This window comes from Condylura cristata, unplaced genomic scaffold (assembly GCF_000260355.1).
Source record: "Condylura cristata isolate star-nosed mole 26May11 unplaced genomic scaffold, ConCri1.0 scaffold00024, whole genome shotgun sequence".
Lineage (NCBI taxonomy): Eukaryota > Metazoa > Chordata > Mammalia > Eulipotyphla > Talpidae > Condylura > Condylura cristata.
In genome coordinates, this window is record NW_004567125.1 from 25,462,849 (window position 1) to 25,484,140 (window position 21,292).

The following is a 21,292-nucleotide window of genomic DNA, read 5'->3' on the forward strand; positions in this document are numbered from 1 at the left end:
AATGGGGAGCAGAACAGGCAGATCGATGAAGTACACTGCTGAGGGGAGCAGCGGGTGGGTCAGGAGAGGTCTGCTTTGCCATGTGGATCACCCTCGGGGCTGGGGATCGAACTCACACTGAAGCAACTGCAGCTCGCTTGCAGTGCTGATCTTTAGCCAGCTGTGCCACCAGGGAGAGCCATATACTTCATATTTCTTAATGTATGTGACTTCTTATTTTTGCTTTCTAAGTAATTTAATGAAAAGGTACCTATGGTTTCAGAGTTTTCCATAGTGAGTACAAATATTATAGAAAAAAAATATATAGTTTGATGGTTATAGCATATATTAGTATTATAGCATTCATTTGTTTGGAAACTTTTATTGATGACTTTCTATGTTTCTGTGGTATAGAAGGGGCCCATTGAATTCAGGGCATGTAAGTGTCATGGCACTCGTGTTTTCATCTCTTCGTCCTGCTTGCAGATGAGGACGGGTGGCATGCGGAGCAGAGGGACGGCTCTGAAGCATTACTTGAGTGGTCTGCTGAGAGACAAGATATCTCTGTCACCTCAGATAGCTACTTTCCTAGGTACTTCACTGCTCCTGGTAAGTGAAGCAAGAAAGCAATCTGGCCAGCTGTGGCTCTTGGTGGTCTAATTCTCACATTCTTACGCACCATTGTTGTGTTTGCTTCCAGCGAAGTTCTTGGGCAAACAGGTGCTGAGTTATGGTCAGAACTTCTCCTTCTCCTTTCGAGTGGACAGGCGAGACACTCGCCTCTCTGCAGAAGATGTGGTGCTTGAAGGAGCTGGCCTGAGAGTGTCCGTGCCCTTGATCGCTCAGAGCAACTCCTACCCTAGTGAGAATGCGGTGAAATATGTCTTCAGGTAGGGGCCATCTTTTTTGGTCACCTATACCCTTTCCAAGTGACTACTCAGCAACACTCACTTTTTGTTAGGTTAAATTGTTAAAGCATTGCATCCTTGGAGCCATTAAAAGAAGAAATGAATGCTGTCTCTGCTTCTAGAACTGTCCTTATAGAAGTTGATGAGGCCCTTTCTCTCTCTCTCCAGGCTCCATGAAGCGACAGATTACCCTTGGAGGCCTACTCTTACCCCTTTTGAATTTCAGAAGCTCCTAAACAATTTAACTGCTATCAAGATCCGTGGAACATACAGTGAAAGAAGTAAGTTATGATATAGCTTGGGACAATTGTTTTAAAAGATACAGATGGAAGGATCCGTGATAATGCAGTTCATCACTGTAACATGACGATGGTATAAAATGATTCATTTTTTATACATGAATGATGTACAAAAATGTGTTTTTAACTGCTTTCAAGGACCTGAAGAAAATTTGCTAAAATTAGTAAATAGTGTGAGTTGATAATAGGTCTGTGGAGTTTATATTACATGTAAAGAGATTCTTCTAAATTATTTAAATATTCTACTGGCACAAGCTGCTTAACCTTCATTTCTTTCTAGTTATATTAATACGGTAATGATTAAAAGTCTTGATAATTTAACCATTGACTAAGTCAAGAAAACTTATAAGTGATGGAATGAACTTTTGTTACAATTTTAAACAGGCAAAACTATTTTAAGCTATCCCTTTAAATTTTTTTCTTGTATTTAAAAAAAAAAAAGAACTTTTTCATAGAAAGGCAGACCTGCCTGGGGGAAGTTGATGGTTTAGTGTCAGCAACTTGGATGCATTGAACTTTCATTTACCTGAGTTACCAAATGAAAAAGTCTTTTACATTGTTAGAAACATGGCTCTAAAATGTTAGAAAAGAAGTTTGAACTGAAGATATAGAATTAAAAGTTGGGCACTCATTTAATAGTAATAAATAATAATAAAAATAAAAAGCATGGGCAATAATTTTTAAGCTTGGAAATATGACAAAAGGTAGAGAAAAAGTAAAATCAGTCCTGGAAGCATAGGTATTTAAGGATGATGCCCTGAGACTCAAGGGAAAAAAGAATTAAATAACGCTTGCTTTAAAAACACAGTAAATTAAGGACACAGAAAGAGAATTGTAAAGAACAGAAACAAGTGACAGGTTCCAGAAGACGGCAGCATCACTGGCTTTAGATTGGGGGTAAGGAGGAGTCATCAGTGAGAGCTTTGTTGGCTTTCTTTTTGAAGAAATTGAAAGCATAGTTAGGTTGTGTGATTTGAAAGTGATTGAAAGGTGAAGAGTTTTTTTTTTTTTTTTTTTTAAGTTTTACTGTATAAAAGGGAAAAGAGCTATGGTGATGGCACATGGGTATTTGATAATGGGAAGCCCATGGGGACTATAACTGAGATGAAAAAATTCACAAAATGATGTAAAAATAAACTATTATATTATTTAAAAAAACAAGGGGGGAAAGGCAGATAATTTGGGAGTAGGGCCAGAATTTTGAAGGAAGAGTACTTCTGGAATGGCAAGCCTTAATGCTTAGAGGTAGAAGCACATTAACCTGTGGAGAGGCTTCTCATGACCTTTCTGGGAAAAGAAACCATAAACAGACATTAACTCGGTTTTAGGCAGTAAGAGAAAAGATGTCTTTCAGTTTCAGGTTGTCAGCTGTTAGTACATAAACATCAAGTAATGTTTCATAACATGGGGATACCACTTGAAATATGTGACTGCAGGAGACAGGAGGGGAATGCAAATGAAGGGAAACTGATAAGCAGGCTGCCTCTTGCACACCGTCCTCCTGCTCTGTTGCCCTGTGCACTGCTGTTAGGAGGAACCATCTTAGACTAAAGACTTGCACCATTTCAATTTTCTTCTCAAATGAGAAGGCATTGGCTATCAGGCAGAATGGCTTCAGAATAATCACCTGTTTGTCAGAGGTTACCTTCAGTCTCAAAACTCGTTCACTTATTTTTGCTGTTCTTTGCAGGACAAAAATACAGTTGAATGTCACTTGTTGACAGGTGCTTTCCTTTTTCTTTGTCTCCGAGCTTTACAATCAGTGCCTGCTTTTATAGCAAAAGAATAAAAACACAGACTGATGCTCTTCTTGTCACCCAAATTTTTGTCCTAATTTCTTTTTGCCTCAGATTATTGACCAATGCTTTTCATTTTTCAAATTGGTGATTGGGCAGAACGTAAACTCCAGCAGACCTGTGTGAGTGAGAGTGTGTTAAGCATGTAAGGTTGCAACCCAGCTCCTCTGTACCACGTGTTACATGGTTGTTCTAAATGCTGTTTTCTAGTTATTATCTCCAAGTCAAGATGGTTGCTCATCTTTGGAATTTTGGGTCTGCTTACTCTTTAGCATTATTGCCTTTTCATTAAGTTTGGGAAACAGAGTTCAGTGATTTCCTTTCCCCCACTATATACAGGTGCTGGATATTTGGATGATGTCACCCTGGCGAGTGCTCGACCTGGGCCTGGGGTCCCTGCCACCTGGGTGGAATCCTGTACCTGTCCTGTGGGCTATGGAGGGCAGTTCTGTGAGATGTGCCTCTCTGGTTACAGAAGAGAAACCCCAAGTCTGGGGCCATACAGTCCGTGCGTGCTCTGTACCTGCAATGGGCACAGTGAGACCTGTGACTCCGAGACAGGTGAGAAGGTACTCTTTGGTGGCTGCAAGAAACTGCAGTTCTCTTTAGCAGATGGGAAGGAAATGCTCACTGTCTTCTGTATTTGCACACCAACCTGCTCTCTGATACCCATTCTCCCACTAGGTGTTTGTAACTGCAGAGACAACACAGCCGGCCCCCACTGTGAGAAGTGCAGCGATGGGTTCTACGGTGATTCAACCATGGGCACCTCCTCTGACTGCCAGCCCTGCCCGTGTCCTGGGGGCTCGAGCTGTGCTGTTGTGCCTAAGACAGAGGAGGTGGTGTGCACCAACTGTCCTACTGGCACCACAGGTGAGTGCTCTTCCCATCTCCTTGCAGTGCCCATCCATAGAGGCACCTTGGCAAGAAGGGATTTGGGATTTTTTTGTTTGGTTCAATGATTACAGTTTCTGTGAAGGCAAAACTTTTGTAGGAAACAGGTTAGTATAAGATTCCCAAAATGCATGTCAGATACAGATAAAAGCTAGCATATTCATGGCCAAATACTTTTCTAAGCTTTTGATATGTACTGCCTCATGAATCCTCACAGCATTATTCACTAGGTTTTGCTATTGTCCTCATGTCAGCTAATAAAACTGAGGCCCAGAGACAGTGACTGACTTGAGCAAGTCTGCGTAGCTTGTTATTGGAGAAGCTGGGATGTCTCAGGAGTGGGGTGGACTCCAGAAATGAAGGTCACTGCAATGTACCATGTCTCATAGGATGAAAGCCAAAACTTGATTTTTAGGTGGTAAGGCTTTCCTGGGATTCTCAATGTAAAGTGGCAAGTTTTAGATTCCCTAGATGTTCGTTGTACTAGAGCCACCGTCGGGAGAAGAGTTTTGCAGTTTGGATAGATCTTCATTCCTATTCTCTGAGTTTCTTTTTGATAAGACATGAAACGAGGAACTGCCTGTGCTGACCCATAGGAGCTGAGGCTTGCTGGAGACCATGTCCCTCCTTCTGTGGACAGAGGTTCTGGTCAGGCTTCTGATAAAATCCTTGGCTCCATTGCAAACTTTGTTCAAGCGGTATTGCTACAGGGCTTGAAACTAAGTGAAAATCAGAACAGCATTGAACTCATTAATGTGTCTCTCTGTTTCCCATCAAGACACATTGTAGTTGTTGGGAAACCTCAGAACACTCCCTCCCTGCCACTGCTCCCTGACCCTCACCAAGCACAAGGGCATTCCACTGAGGTGGAAGCCTTGTTAAAGGTAGCTGAGAAACAGGAACAGAATTTGCTGTAGATTTATATGTGTGGCCGTTTCCTGAACAGTGGCCCACCAGTCTCACAGACGTGGCCATCCCTGACTCCCCACAGCATGCTCTGTACCGCTTCTCCTCCCCCACCCCCGGCCCCCCACCCCCTTGTGCTCTTCTCTCTTTTCAAACTGAGTTCCCCACTTTCCTTATCCAAATCTCACTTTCTTTGAGGTTGGACTGATGCATCACTTTGTTCTGGGGTTGGACTGATGCATCACTTCCCCCGAGATTTTCCTCAAAGAACCCTCCCTGCCCGGCTACCTTTGACTCTGAGACCCTTTGCTCTGAAGCCATAGCACGTGGTTAGCATCCCAGTGGCACTGTTTGCTCTTCGAAGGACTTGTCATGATGTTTTGATGAGAGACCCCTTCACTCATTTGTTTCGTACAGACTCCCACTGTAAAATTAAACAAGCATTGAGGAGACCTCATGTCTATTCTAAAGGATACAAATGGTGACTTGACACCATTTGGGACACTTAATGGGACACATTGTAATAGTGCTTGGAAAATGCTATAAAGTATTAATGCTGTAACATGTGACAGTGAAACATGTTATCACCTAACTATTCATAGCAGTTCTTGAGGATGTTGGTTAGGGCGTAAATAGCATCAACCCTGTAAAAGAACAATGCCATCTTCCATTCTCCTTGTATCCTGTAACCCCTATATTACTTTTTATTGATAGCTACTTGATATTTTTGTTTATTATCTGTCTTTTCTTTATGCTTCTCTACCTGTAGTTTAAACTCCATGAGAGCAGAGATTTTTGTGGGGGGTTTTCACTTTTATATCTCTAACACCGAAGTTTAGTGACTGGCAAGTGCGTTCATTGAAGAAATGCAAATATTTATTGAACAAATAAATAGCGATGGCAGACACAACAGTTGCTCTTTGTTAGAGGACTATGAAAGAACTTGAATGACTACCTGACTACCGATAGTCACTGAGATCTTCACCTGATGTGATTTTGCATTTAATTTATTCTTTAAAATAGTCTTTTGGGATAAATTGTTGCTACTGCTACTACTGTTCTTTTTCAATAAATTTGAGTGCAATGTTTTGGAATACAAGAATTAGTAAGGAATGGTTCCTCTTCAGGGGCTTAAATGGACAAGAAAAATTCTATACGATTTGCTTACTAGTTCAGATAAAGGTATGCAGACACAAGAACTTAAGGGGAGGGAGCAGCACACCTCTGGGAGCAGGTGATGAGGAAACTGTGAGCAGGCATAAAAAAGTTGTATGACTCCACCCAACTCATATAAATAGTATAGTGGATTTGAACCTATGTTTCAGGTGTGAGAGCAAAGAGTAGGTGAGGGGTGGCCGCTAGAGAGTATTCTGGTGGGAGAGGTTTTCATGGATTGCCATCACCTCTGTTTTAGGTTTTCTACCAGATATTTTCAAAGTTTTATTCAAAACAGATTTTTAAGACATATTACATATGGATCACATCTAGAATAACTAAGTTAACTGATGAAACAGCAAAACCAAAATGCCATTTTAGTCCTCATCTAGACAAAGATCTTGGGCGAGTCTGGTAATGTTTTAAATCCAAGCAAAGAAGTCCTCCTAGCTTCCTGCCCTCTCCTAATGCTCCAGTGCCTACTCTTTGTCTTCACCCCTGACTCAGGTGGCAGGAACCTGTATTTCCTCACCAGGTGTTAACACTTCCTTGTGGTTTCCATACACTTGTCCATACCTTTGTTGATGTTACTTTTATGAAACTTCTCTGCAAGTCTTCCTGACTTGAATGTGCCATTATTTTTGCCCTGATGTTGATTGGCTAACAGGATCTCAGACTGAAACAAGTTCAAGCTAACTCTTCAGTTCTCTCCCCTTCTCTCCAGTATAATACTGCTCCTTCCCCAGTGTTACTCATCTCAGTAATTGCTGAAGCTAAATTCATGGTCAGCACGTGCTACTGATTCTCACTTCAATCTGATCATTTTTCTCCACTGTTAAGAACCTGCTCTCCACACCACTGTCTTCTTACCTGGAGGAGTTCCCTGATTGGTTTCCTGTCTCTTTCTGCTCCTCTGCCCTCCATCTGCACATAGCAGCCAGAATAATCCTTTTTAAAATGTAAATCAGGTTACACTATTTTTAAAACCCTTCAATACCACCTCTGGCACCTTAAGCCTTTCAATTTCTTTCTGTCGCCTACAGGTTGGTGCTTACTGCTTCCACAAGCTTGTCTTGCATTGCTGGAACATCATGGCTGGTTTCTTCTGACCTTCCACTGTCATCCCAAATGCCTCCTATTTACAGAGACTTGCTTTAACCACCCAATCTAAAGCACCTTACCCTGACTCTAGCATGTTGTTCTGTTTTAACTTTCTTAAGCATATTCTCCTCTAAAGAAATCTTATTTATGTGTGTCTCTGGATTGGTTCCCCAATGGCAGGATAGGCTTTGTGAGAACAAAGACCTTACGTACTTTGTTCACCATATCATCCTGGCCACCTAAAACAGTGCTGGACTATAGTAGATGCTCAGTAAATATTTATAGAGTGAATACACAAATAGCTCTCTGCTTCTCCAGAAATTTTAGACTAGCCTAGGCCATCAACTACAGAGATTCACATGCCAGACCTATTATTAGTGGGTAAGTAGCAAAAAGGAAGAGAAGCAGTACGTTCAGTGTACTGGAAAGAGAGCCCTGGTGTGTAGATACTTAAGGCAAGTTCCATAACATCTCTGTTGCCTTTGCTGTAATGGGTGCTGGTCAGTGATGAGGTGCAGGTCCTCCTTTTTCTACAATGCTGAATTCTGGGCTAGTAGACACTGCTCACACTAGGATTAGCACATACATTTTATTTTTGAAGAGAACCATCCTGATTTGTTGTTTGGGAACTTAGAGCATCGAGAGTGGCACCTCATCTTTCTGATGTCATCCACAAAAACAGATAGGGAGTGTAGTCTTCCAGGACTGGAGAGGTTACTGTGCTAGTGCATAGCTCACTTACAAAGCACTGTTAGTGTGTGATTTCAGTGAAGCCCATGACAGTTGAAGGGAAACACACACACCATGTGTGGTCTTTCGGATAAGGAAAGGGAGGTGTCCCCAAGGCCATTCTGCTGGTCTGGAATGGTGCCAGGATGGCAGCGCCGACCCTCATTCCCCCTCAGCTGGTGTCGTGTCCTCAGCACCAGGTTGCTTGATGGTTAGACTCCACTCTTTGTACCAATGATAATTTACAGGCAGTCTCTTTGTAGCCAGTAGTACCAGAAATGTCCAAGACCCTTCTCTGATAACATCAGATCATCTCATGCCCAGGTAAGAGATGTGAGCTCTGTGACGACGGCTACTTTGGAGACCCTCTGGGCAGAAATGGTCCGGTGAGGCTGTGCCGCCTGTGCCAGTGCAATGGCAACATTGACCCCAACGCCGTGGGAAATTGCAACCGCTTGACGGGAGAATGCCTGAAGTGCATCTATAACACTGCCGGCTTCTATTGTGACCGATGCAAAGACGGATTTTTTGGAAATCCCCTGGCTCTCAATCCATCTGACAAATGCAAAGGTAAGCCGTCATGGGCCAGATTCTGTCACCATTGTACTCACTTATTTTGCTAATCCATGGTGTGGTGTTTTTAGAGCTTTCCAGTTATTTAGTCAAATGCAAGGCCATTTTATAGAAACCCAGCACAAGCCACTTCTTGAATGTTTTCCAGTAGACACATTAAAATAGAGAGCAAGTGAAATTAAATTACTAATGTCTTTTATTTAATATAATATAGCTAACTACTTTCGTTTCAGCAATTACCTATTAAAAAAAAGTCGCAGTATATGTTTTTGTTTCCCCACATCAGTTCTTGAGAGCATTTGCAGCACATCTCAGTCCAGACCAGCCCAGGGCTGGAGAATCGTTTGCTAGTGTAGATGGTTTAGTATTTCTCTCAGGTGATGTGAATCTTTTGCTGTCTGTCTTGCTGCCTTAGCCTGCAGCTGCAATCCCTATGGGACCGTGAGGCAGCAGAGTGGCTGTAACCCCGTGACCGGGCAGTGTGAATGTCTGCCTCATGTGAGTGGCCGGGACTGCGGGGCCTGCGATCCTGGGTACTACAACCTGCAAAGTGGGCAGGGCTGCGAGAGGTAAGGCTCCTGGTGCCTTCTGTGGGTCTGTTTGTGGGGTTTTTAATGTAATAGATGAGTTTTTAGCATCATACATTAAAATAGTTGTCTTGCCTCTGTTTAGGAATGATTGGAGTGTCTAAGACCAATGAGGTACCCTGACAGGAGTAATGGGAAGTTGTATTCAAGCTAGTGGCAGAAAGCATAGAGTACGTGGTTCCTGCTGAGTCACAATCACCTGGGCAACATTCAGAAACAAAACCGGGTCCTCTCTGAGGACCTGGGGTTAGTCTGACCCTCGGGTTGCATTCTGGGGATTCCAGGTTGGGGTGCCACTGGCTGTGGTTGAGTCTTGGAGTAACAGGGTGTGTAGGGTTAGGTTCAAAAAGGAACGCCTTGCATAAAACTCATGAAAATGACTTGCGCCTCAGTGGCCTAAAAACCCATAACATTTAGTTTTTCAATACCAAATATATTGGTCCTAGTTGGAAAGGTTAAAAAAAAAGAAATGGTTTGGGCCCTCTCTGGTGGCGCAGCGGGTTAAAGCACAGCACTGAGAAGCTAAAGCCGCTTCCACATGAGTTCAATTCCCGCCTGCCCCGGAGGTGACCACAAGGCGTGGCAGACCTCTCCTGACCCGCCCGCTGCTCCCCTCAGCAGTGTACCTCATCAATCTGCCTGTTCTGCTCCCCACTCTGTCCCTGGTGAAGCCTCTTGCTGCCCCTAAGTCTCTGGCCTGTACCCCAGTTCTGTATGCACAAATAAATAAATCTTAAAAGAAATGGTTTACCACAGCTCTGTTTTTCTTACCCTGGAAATGTCATGTGTTCCGTTTTCAGGTGCAACTGCCATGCTTTGGGTTCCACCAATGGGCAGTGTGACATCCACACTGGCCAGTGTGAGTGCCAGCCTGGCATCACAGGACAGCAGTGCGAGCGCTGCGAGGTCAACCACTTTGGGTTTGGACCTGAAGGCTGCAAACGTAAGGGGCGCTGGTGGCACGGAACCCTAAGTCTCCCCTGATTCTGGTCAGAAAGGACTTGGGCAGACTTGGAGTCTAGGCCACCGGCTCACAGTCAGAGCGACCCGAGTCCTTATTGATGCTTTGTTTGATGCCAAAGCATTATGCTTTTCTAGAATTCTGGGGATTGAGAGCTGTTCTGGTTTCTTTACCACCTAGTTTATGTCATTGTGCTGTTTTCTGATTCTTCCTTTTACCAGCCTTCTATTTTTCCAAAGTCTCCTTTTTATTATTGATCCCTGCCCTTGTGCTTGAGGAGACCCTCTCACTGATCAAATTCTTGGTGCTGATAATGAAGCTGGAGACTCTCTCACTGTGGGCTGGTTGACTCACTGGCTGTGGTCACTTCCCAGCCTGGGGGCCCTTTCGGTGTGGCCATGTGTAAACATCTGCTTCTTGGCATAAACACTTGCCTGGAATTAGACTCAGAACTGTTTGGGCTTTTGCTTTCTGAATTCCTTCATTTTTCCTGTGGAATGTAGCATACTGCCTTTTATTCAATTCAGAGAACAAAGTGAGTAAACACATATAAAATAATGCAAAATACGCATTAGCACTAGGTTTTCTGGTTTTAGTGGGACAATAGTAATAAAACAATGGGGAGATGAATAGAAGTGAATTTATAAAGTGTACAAAAGGACACTGCTTTGTTTAATAGGCTGGATTCTATAATTATTAAGTCATTTGAAAAGATACATATTTTTCTTAAAACTGGCTAGTGTTTTAAAATTTTCTGTTTTCACTGCCAGGCACTCTTAATCATTTAAATTCCCATAAAATACCCTGTTTTTTAAGAAGTCTCTGCTTAATGAAAGTGTATAGTCAGTTATCAGTGTTAGTCTGAGTTAAAGAAGACTCCCTTCTTGCCTTATTATGTGCTCTTTCCCCTCTGTTTTGCAGCCTGTGACTGTCACCCAGAGGGGTCTCTTTCGCTCCAGTGCAAAGATGATGGTCGTTGTGAATGCAGAGAAGGCTTTGTGGGAAATCGCTGTGACCAGTGTGAAGAGAATTATTTCTACAATCGGTCTTGGCCTGGGTGCCAGGAATGTCCAGCATGTTACCGACTGGTAAAGGACAAGGTAAGCTGTTCATAGTGCATGCATGCATTCATTCATTCATTCATTCATTCATTCATTCATCAGCCATCAGATGTGAGCTTACTGCACATTAAGTTCTGGATAAAATGTGGTGAAGAAGAGAGATATGGTCCCTATTCTCAGAGACTTTTGTTCCAGTTGGTAGACAGTAAGAACTAAGTAAAGAAATCAGTGCCAGAAAGAATACAAAGAATTGAACCACTTTCTATTATGGCTCTAAGGAAATACACTGCAGATGAGAAGGTTTGGAGAAGCAGGGGCAGCCCAGTGAGAAGGAGTGAAAGGCAAAATTTTCCTGCACAGGAGTAATCTGAAGCACAAGGGAGCGGTCAGAACTGGGAGTTGTCAGTGTGTGTTGTTTAGGGTTAAAGGAATGAGTCTGGCATATTTTCTTTGGAAGTCAAAGAAATAAAATTTACCTGGGATCTACTTAGCAGCAAACATGCAGGGAATGTGTGGGCCTACGTATATTCAAGTGCAACTGATCTCTCAGCAGGAGGTTCAGTACTTCAGGAACACTCATATTCCTGCTCGCCCTTGGCTTCCTTCATTACATTTAGGTGGCTGATCATCGAGCAAAACTCCGGGAATTGGAGAATCTCATAGCAAACCTCGGAACCGGGGACGAGGCGGTGACGGATCAAGCATTTGAGGATAGACTCAGACAAGCAGAGAGAGAGGTTATGGACCTCCTTCGTGAGGCCCAGGATGTCAAGGGTAAGTTTTAAGGCATAATAAGCATAAGGTTATTCTCCAGCATATTGAAGCTATCACAAGTATTTTTATATATTTCAAACATTTTATAATGTAATGATATTTTATGTAATGATTTTTTTAAAAGTTTTTTAAAAATCATTGCAGATATGCAATGTTACTGTCCATTATTTTAAGTAGAATACATGACCTTTGATTTTTTTTCTTCATTCTAGTGAGGGAGTATTTATTTTATGCCCTGATTTATTTCTTTGAAAAGGATTCTTGCAGGGAAAATTGTGATCTTCAATTATGAAGTGAACAGCTAGCTATCAAATATATAACACTTAGTATTTATGAAACTAAGATGAGAAACTAGGGTGTACTTTGAAATTATCTAGTTAACAAACACATATGGAGGTAACACTCTATGAAGACATACACTTTAGATATTATATATGTAATGTCCTTTGCAATTAGATAGTTCAGTCCACTGTACATTAACTGATGAGACAGGATGATAAGCAGAGAAGAGGTTGACTCAAGATTTAGAAAGCAATTTGTTTGTTTTTAAATACCTTATTAAAGTTAAGAAAGTTAAGGACCAATAACAGATGGTTTCACTTACTTGTGGAATATAAATAACCAAAAACACATATACTTACAAAAATAATCTTACACTTAGAAAAAATATACTAGTTACCAGAGGAAATGGGGGTGGAAGAAGGGGCTCTAGAAAGGAAGGGGACAGGACAATGGCACAGAAGGTGAGTGGAACACATGTCCATGTGGAGGAGGAAAAATGTAACCTTAGAGTCATACAGCTGTGTAAGTGGCCAACAAATTTAATTTAAAAAATAAAATGAAATGACTTCAAAAGAAAGTTTGTTTTTAAAACCTTGAAGGTCAAGTTAGTTTAAATAATTGGTTTGCTTTTTATAAGCACTTAAAATTTTTATTTTCACTTCTTAGTCTCTGGAAAGAGATTTTTTTCTAAAACTTGCACAGGTCCTTTTTACACTTAGTGCTTGCCCACTGTAGTAACACCAACAGTGGAAAGAGGACTGAGGACCTGCACCTTCATGCAGGTGTCACCGTCTGTCTGGCTTCCCATCTGCTTGGGGGCTCGCCCATGGGCCTGACACCCAGGTGTTCTCAGTTACTCACAGTCACCTTGACACATCATCACGAGCACACCTGGGACTGCAGTGGTCAGCTTCACTATTTTCTTTTTAGCTTTATTGAATTAGAATTGACAGAAAGCACTGATGTATAAGTTTTGTGTACTGCATGACTCAGCATACTTACATTGTGAAATGATTATTGGTTATTGATTTAGGAATCTCTAACTCACTTGGAGTTAGAATCCTTCAAAATTCAGGTCAACAGAAATGAAATACATTTGTTGATTTCTTAATGCAAATATCCCTAATGTATAGAAGTTTGATTTTATAAAACTACTGAACCAGAGAAGGGATTCATTGGTTACATCTGGTTTGGGCTAGTTTGCTTTGTGTTTTTCATGTGAGAATCCAGGAATTGGTCCATGAGGCACATTTTGAGAAATAATAAAACCAGAGCTCAATAGCTTGTATTAACTATAGGTGTTTTCTGTTTATTTTTTGTTTTGGTAGTGGTTATTTCATCTTAAGGCCTTATGGCATCTTACGTCTTCAGCACAAATGAAGGATTTAAATGTTTCATACTCTACATAAACAGTAGTAGTTTTTTTAAGGATGTTCAGTTTTCAGCTTATGACATGTTATTTCATTCATGTATTAAGGCAACAAATTCACACCTACCATGAACACTGATGGCTCGAATGTGAGTTGTCATTCTTAAGTATCAGTTATTCTGCCTGAGTGGTGGGCTTGGCACACAGTGCTGGGCCAGCACCAGCAGCAGGTGGGAGGGAGACCTGCCAGAACTGCCATCGCCTCATGCCAGGCAGCCCCCAGCGGCCCCAGCTGCATCTCCCGCCCCTTGGACCACAGAGTCTACCTGTCCTCTGCCCAAGTGGGTGATTCTGTTGGACAGAAGCTGTGATAAGAGCCATGGCCATCAGAACTCGCCTTGCGCCCTCTGGCATGGGGGCAGGAGGGGAACGGTTGCTGCTGCTCCTGCTCTCTTTGGGGGCCCTGTTTCATGGGCCCAGGGTTCTACCCACTTCCACTTAGATCGGCTTCCTGGAGTTCCTGGCTGACCTTTCCCACTTAGGCTCAGACTAGCCGAGAATAAAAACAAAATTCATGCTTGATCTTTTAAAACTATCCCTAAGTATTCATTTGTACCTTAAACTTGGCTTATTCTGTAGATTCAAAAGGAGCCGTTTAGGTCTTAAAATTAGACATTGGAATTGGAAGGCATCCGATTTTGTAAAATTACCTATTCTCTTTTGTAGGATAATAGGTTATCTATTCTCTTTTCACATACTATTGTCCTTCTGAAAAACTGGCCAGAGAGAACTGTATCTGTCATACTTTTGAGAGCCTGAGGGAAGGGACCTGCTAACCTCAGTGGCTGACATGCATCCTCAGCCTCTGGATTGTTAAAGGACCTGATCAGGTCACTGCATAGAGCAGGCAGCAGTTGTGCTGGACTCCAGCTTCACACATGCTTTTGGGAGCAGTGCTTACAGGGTGTTACTTTCCAAACCTGTAATCAACTTTATTGGTCTTAACTTTGACCCCTCATCTTTTTAAGCTTGCTTTAAAAATTTCATTGCCAACATTGAATATTATGCTGAAATAGAAGCTGGTCTATTTCAAATAGGACTTAATGGCTCTTTCACATTAAAGACAGCCTATGATATCAGAATTTTAATAATGAAAAAGTTATACTTGCATGGGCTTACAGTTATCTTTGAATGTATTAGGACCCAAGCACAGTCTTGAAATTGAATGGGGAATTTAATAAAGAACAAGTTGAAGAACTAGTCAAAAGCAATAATCAGATTTTTTTTAAATGACATGGATATGCCAGGGGTAGGGAGTGATGGCATGCATCTCTTTCAGTTTAAAATCTACAGTGGAATTTTAATTTGTCATATTTCACGCCCTGCTTTAGAAACATTTTTTCCAGTTTAGAAAAATATAATTTAGAAAATGTCAGGCTGCCGGTGCTTTCAACAATATTGATCTTTATAATTAAATCTGTCATGTACTAGGATGTCTAAATCAGTCTTTATCAAACACTTCTAGGCTGCCAGACCTGTTGATCTTTGTCAACCATTCTATAAGAGGCTGTGATGATGGATAAGAAAGAGGGTCAGACACAACAAAGCCGGAGACAGGGAGACAGTGCAGGGAGCGTAACTGTGGAGGAACTGCCTGGCACAGGAGAGACTGACCAGCACTCCCAGGGGCCACAGGCACATTGATCAGAAAGGTGCAGGGTTTGAAAGGGTCCAGATGAGCAGTGCTTCAGACTCCTTGTGAGATGATACGTCCTCTTGTCAGATAACATGTGAACTTTCTTCTGCAATGCCATTACAGATGTGGACCAGAATTTGATGGATCGCCTCCAGAGAGTAAATAATACCCTTTCCAGCCAAATTAGCCGTTTGCAGAATATCCGGAATACCATTGAGGACACTGGAAACTTGGCTGAACAAGCACGTTCCCGGGTAGAGAGCACAGAGCAGTTGATTGAAATCGCATCCAGAGAACTTGAAAAAGCAAAGATGGCCGTTGCCAACGTGGTGAGTGTGTGCCAGTCTGAGGCGGGAGCAAGCACCCCTGTAAACTGCAGCAAGCATGGCAGTGCAGTGCTTCTTTAACTGACTTCAACTTGCATCTTTTCATTTGTCTGTCAGCATGGAGAGGGAAGGCTGTATTGCTCATAGCGGTCATGAGTTAGTTCCATTAACTGGGTAGAGACCCCACGGCATCTATTTCTAGAGCAGGGACCTTTTCCCAGCTTTGTTCCTTCTGTGGCTCTAGGCAGTTTAAATTTCCTTTATCCCTTTCTAAAATTAACAGGCATTCTTTTTGCCAAATAACCTAATAAAATTTTAACATCCACACTTGCTTTTTTAAATGTAGATTATTCAGTCTTTTGGGATAAATGCTTTTGTTCATTTCCTCTTCAGTCAATTACTCAGCCAGAATCTACAGGAGACCCAAACAACATGACTCTTTTGGCAGAAGAGGCACGAAGGCTGGCTGAACGGTAAATGGTTAAGTGGTGGCTTCAAGGTGCTACACCCACAAACCCTTTCCTCATGGCCACTTTGCAGGGTTTGCTTTCTTTTCTGAAATGTCATCAGCTTCATGTGTACTTTTCTTCTCTTTACTTTGAAATGTGAATATTTTCCATGAATATGAAAATACATTATTAGATATGATGATCCTTTTATTGTAAGACTCATTGATTTTGGGGAAAAATAACATATATTAAATGAAATCCCAAAAGTGAAAACAAATACAATGATTTGGGAGAAAATTATACTTGCAGTTTTTCAAGAAAAACAGTATTTTTAGATTTTTAGTTTTGAAATCTTAAAGTGTAGTAGATAACTAAGATGCTCAGCAACATTTAGTTATTAATTTTTCTAATTATTAAATGGATTTTTACCAAAAGGTATTAATTTTCAAAGAAAAAATATGTTCATGACTTTTCCAACAACCCAAAATAAAGACAATATAAACAAATATGAAGTGACCCCCAATAAATTTTATACCATTAGTTTTCATGAAAAATAACATTTTCTCATATTAAAGAATGCTATTTATAAACTCAGCCCCACTGAATGATTGCAAAATTCCAAATTTATTAGATTTTACATACTTCTCTGTAAACTCTGGCCACATTAGGATATGTGTGTGTGTGTGCATGTGTGTGTGCATACTGAAATTTTTTTCTCTCCCTATAAGATGATTGTGTTTCATGGTTTCTTTATTCTTTTGTGCTATACAGCCATAAGCAAGAAGCTGATGACATTGTACGAGTTGCAAAGACAGCCAATGACACATCAATGGAAGCATATGATCTGCTTTTGAAGACACTGGCAGGAGAAAATCAAACAGCATTGGAGATTGATGAGCTTAATAGAAAGTGAGTGTAATTTAACAGGGCTCATAGCCCTTCAGCTATTCTCATGTCGTACCAGTTCAGTGAAAATTTAAATGAGGCTGGATACAGGGGAAGCATTTATGAAGGAAAATTTCTTTAGTTTAATCACACTTAGTTATAGAGTTTTTATTTGATTTAATTATTGCTGCTGCAGAGGTTGATAATAAGACTCACCAGGATACTTAAAATTCTGCCTAAATGAAGAGAAAACTATCATATAGTAAGTAGAGAAAACATTCTTCAGTGTCAGCTATTAATAAAAGTGTCCAAATCAGAAAGTAGATGATAAACCATACATTATAAGTAGAAGCATTAAGATCAAATATAAATTTAAGCTCTCTTGATAAAAGCATTTTAGTATAATACTTTCTTTGAGTTTTTGAACTAGTGCCAATGATTTAAACAAGCATGAATCTGGTTAACAGTATGATGCTAAAAGCATCTGAAGTTTTTCATTGAGTCACATCTTTGGTTCCTTAGGTATGAACAAGCAAAGAACATCTCACAAGACTTGGAGATGCAGGCTGCCCGCATCCTTGAGGAAGCCAAGAAGGCTGGCGACAAAGCTGTGGAGATCTATGCCAGTGTGGCCCAGCTCACCCCTGTGGACTCAGAAGCACTGGAGGTATGGGGTGACAGCTAGTATGCCCCAAGCTCTGCTGTCTCTTGTCTCTGTCTCTCTCTCTCTCTCTCTCACACACACACACACACACACACACCATTCTAATTGCCCTGAACCATCACAGGTACATATCTCTAAAGTTACTATAATTTAGTCAAGAGTCCTATGATTATAAATATTAAATAGCAAAGGCTACTTTGTGATATGAGTAATCACTCCAGATCTTTAATATAAATCCAAATCATAATATATTAGGATTAATTAAAGGCAGAATACACCTACACTGTTACTTTCAGGCATTCTCTGGGAGAGAATGAGGTCAATAACAGGATGCGTTTATATAGCTCTTAGGCAATAGTAGTGGGAGAGGCGGGAAGGGGTCAAACAGGAGAGGGATGAGTACAGGGGACTGTGGTGTTGATTCATGGGTTATTTGGTGATGGGAGAATTGTGTGGAGGGGAGAAATCAAATATTGTACCAAAATGAACAATGATGTAAGAAAATTAAAAAACAAAAAGGGTTGTTTAGATGAAACAACTCCCAGAATGTTCTTGAATATTCAGGTTAGTAGCATTTTATTTTCATCTATTTTTATTACAATCACGATTATTCTAATTGTGACTCCTCATATTGGGCTTTAGAAAAATGATGTCATTTTTACATTAAACTTGAAATTCACTAAGTTACTCTTACATCCAAGGAATTAACTTGATTTTTTTTTATACAAGTTTATTTTTACATCATTTTGTACATTTTTTTTTTTTCCTCTCAATTGTAATCCCCGCGGAATTGACTTGATTTTTAACCATAACGATTTAGGTGTTTTCAGCCTGAAATACGATTCTATTTCTATGATATTTGAGGGTAGACAAAACTAACATATGCTGAACTAAGACTAGCGGTAGCTGTGTTGTCAAAAAAGTAGGTGTGGAAATTGACTGGAGAGGGATACAAGAGAATGTCCTTGGTGGAAATATTTTGTGGCTTGATCGGGATGTTAGTTGTTAGGCAGATAATGTATTTGTCCAAACTTGTCAAGCTCAGCACTGTGCGTACCACACTGTATAAATTATATCTTGATGTTTTTAAATGTTCCATAAAGTCTTGACCTATGTTGTTCCATTTTAAATAGATACTGAGTACTTAATGTTACAGAGTTGCTAGTCTAGTTCTCATCAGTTTTATCTAAAATGTAATGACCATACTTAATTTTCACAGAATGAGGCAAATAAAATAAAGAAGGAAGCCGAAGATCTGGATCGACTCATTGACCAGAAGTTGAAAGATTATGAGGACCTCAGAGAGGACATGAGAGGGAAGGAACTGGAAGTAAAGAACCTTCTGGAGAAAGGAAAGACAGAACAACAGGTTGGCTTGACTTGCAGGCAGCTCCATTTTTTGAGGCAGAATTTGAAGGTGTTTCAGGTGTAAGCTGTGCCTGTCACATCCCCACCCCTACAGAGGCAGCAAAGCACTGTGGATTCAGGGGAGGGCCCTCTGCTGGATGCCCGGGCCAGCCTGTGAGGGGGGGGTGGGTGGAGGCCCTTGGTCTCAGAGGGCTTGCACTCTGACCCACCACTTGCTTTGCAGACCGCAGACCAACTTCTGGCACGAGCTGATGCTGCCAAAGCTCTCGCTGAAGAAGCTGCTAAAAAGGGACGGAATACCTTACAGGAAGCTACTGACATTCTCAACAACTTGAAAGGTAGGAAAGGGTTAAATCAAATACCAGGGTAAATTAATTTGTACTAGGGTGATTCATTTTATTTTTAATTTTTTTAATTTTTACCATGAGATTCTCCAAACAGACACCCTACAAAAGATAATAGTGTAAACAACCCCCATAGCTGCCATGCTTTTTTTTTACATTGAAGTATTTCAAAGAAAAATCCCAGAGCTCATGCCATTTTACCCCTATATAATTTAGTATGAAAACAAAAACAAGGACATTTTCTCATGTTAGGATGACTCATGTAATCAAGATGTGCCTGTTCAGCTGATTTATGTGGCTAAGTAGAGATTGTTATCTCTCGTTTTCTCTGCTTTTAGACTCAAGGCTAACAAAATAGCAACAGGCTCTATAAAAGCAGGCACTTTCCCGGATACGGTTGCAAGTATGGGCTCAGGTGCTGGGGAGTCGGAGTCCAATCTTTGACCCACCTCTCACTATGAGGCCTTGGGCACATGGTCTGCCTCTTTAGTCCTCAATATTTTTAACATATAAAAGTGATTCAGCGGGCCCTCCCTGGTGGCGCAGCAAGTTTAAAGCACAGCACTAAGAAGCTAAAGCCATTTCAGCATGAGTTCGATCTCTGCCCCAGAGGTGACCCACATGGCGCGGCAGACCTCTCCTGACCTGCCTGCTGCTCCCCTTGGCAGTGTATTTCGTCAATTGGCCTGTTCTGCTCCCCACTCTGACTCTGGTGAATCCTCTCACCGCCCCTGCACTTCTGGCCTGTACCCCAGTTCTGTATGCATACATAAATAAATCTTTATAAAAAAATGGCTACGGTGTATGCATTGCAGGCACATAAAGCTCAGCTTAGTACCATATTCAGTACTTTGCGTAAGTTCATTTTTCAAGGAAGAATTTGCTTTCTAGAAGCAGATTCCTTCATGAGAATACTCCATGTGGAGCCATGTACTTTTCTAAGATTTCAGTTCATATCATATTCATTTTTTTTCTCCCTGATTTTCAGTTCCCTCAAAAGGTTCCCTTCTTTGTTGTTGAGTTTATTTATTGTAAAGATTTATTTTTAGTTATTTATTTATGCATAGAAGAACCAGAGTATAGGCCAGAAGTGTAGGGGTTGAGAAGATTCACCAGAGACAGAGTGGGGAGCAGAACAGACAGATCTGCTGAAATACACTGCTAAAGGGAACAGCAGGTGAGGCGGGAGAGGCTGCTGCCTCATGTAAGTTCGCTTACTGAACTCAGGCCGTAGTGGTGATGGTTCTGATAGTTAGGCCACCAGGGAGGCCCCGTGCTGAGTGTTCAATTCAAATGAATTTCTTGGATTTGTTTTAGATTTTGATAGGAGAGTCAATGACAACAAGACAGCGGCAGAGGAGGCTCTAAAGAGAATTCCTGCCATCAACCAGACTATCACTGAAGCCAATGAAAAGACCAGGGAAGCTCAGCTGGCTCTGGGCAACGCTGCTGCTGATGCCACCGAGGCTAAGGACAAGGCCCATGAGGCTGAGAGAATTGCCAGCGCCATCCAAAAGGTGAGCACACCCTTGCCTCCAAACAGTCTCTGCTCATAGTCATCATGTTTCAGTTGCTGTACACGCCGCCCCCCCCCCCCCCCCCCGACCCCCATCAGTCTTGGCAAACTCTTTCCTCAGTATAAAATTATCTCACACCATCCATTTTCTTTTTGAACTGGACATTAAAGTAGGAATAACATTGATAGACAAGGGAGAAATGTAGAAGGGTCCTTTTTGCTAGAATTTCAGCTATGTCTAAGTGGAGGGTGAATTATACTGAGTGAGGTGGCTTCAGGGGCTCCTAGAGCCCTCACCCACAAAACAAAACCAAAAAGCACCCTCTTGCTAAGTAAGCACCGTTCTTTGACATGAACAGTTTTTTGTGCAAATTGGTTTAGAGTGCCAAGCCATCATGACCATCAAGCCCCTCCTTGAAATTGCACAGCTAAGTACTTAGAATTTCTGTAACTGCTACACTAGGGGCTCCTTCAACCAAGAATAATTTCTTCTGGGTGGCATTTTCCTTCTTCAAGGTCAGTCTTTTTTTTTTTTATTTTAAGGAAAGATTGGAGTTAATTCTAACATTATATTTGAGATTTGCATTTTTTAATTTCTTTAGAACAGTTGGGTTTTTTATTATATTGTATAAAAATACTCGTATCTCAGGATAAATGCTTTTTTAAACAT

At 41.3% G+C, this 21,292-nt stretch overlaps 1 protein-coding gene across 1 annotated transcript in view; it reads left to right on the top strand.

Annotated features, from left to right (window-relative positions):
• The window catches only part of LAMC1 (laminin, gamma 1 (formerly LAMB2)), a gene marked incomplete at its 5' end in the record, with an annotated part of 119,916 nt that overhangs the window by 92,764 nt on the left and 5,860 nt on the right, over window positions 1-21,292 (top strand). The window contains 17 exons of the mRNA XM_004688551.2: window positions 466-588; window positions 680-869; window positions 1,056-1,168; window positions 3,322-3,543; window positions 3,667-3,855; window positions 8,092-8,337; window positions 8,756-8,909; window positions 9,728-9,870; window positions 10,810-10,988; window positions 11,567-11,723; window positions 15,194-15,399; window positions 15,790-15,869; window positions 16,617-16,754; window positions 17,253-17,397; window positions 18,614-18,763; window positions 18,986-19,100; window positions 20,424-20,623. Of these exons, the coding sequence (XP_004688608.2) occupies window positions 466-588; window positions 680-869; window positions 1,056-1,168; window positions 3,322-3,543; window positions 3,667-3,855; window positions 8,092-8,337; window positions 8,756-8,909; window positions 9,728-9,870; window positions 10,810-10,988; window positions 11,567-11,723; window positions 15,194-15,399; window positions 15,790-15,869; window positions 16,617-16,754; window positions 17,253-17,397; window positions 18,614-18,763; window positions 18,986-19,100; window positions 20,424-20,623 (2,750 nt within the window). The remainder of the gene's footprint in view (window positions 1-465; window positions 589-679; window positions 870-1,055; window positions 1,169-3,321; window positions 3,544-3,666; window positions 3,856-8,091; window positions 8,338-8,755; window positions 8,910-9,727; window positions 9,871-10,809; window positions 10,989-11,566; window positions 11,724-15,193; window positions 15,400-15,789; window positions 15,870-16,616; window positions 16,755-17,252; window positions 17,398-18,613; window positions 18,764-18,985; window positions 19,101-20,423; window positions 20,624-21,292) is intronic.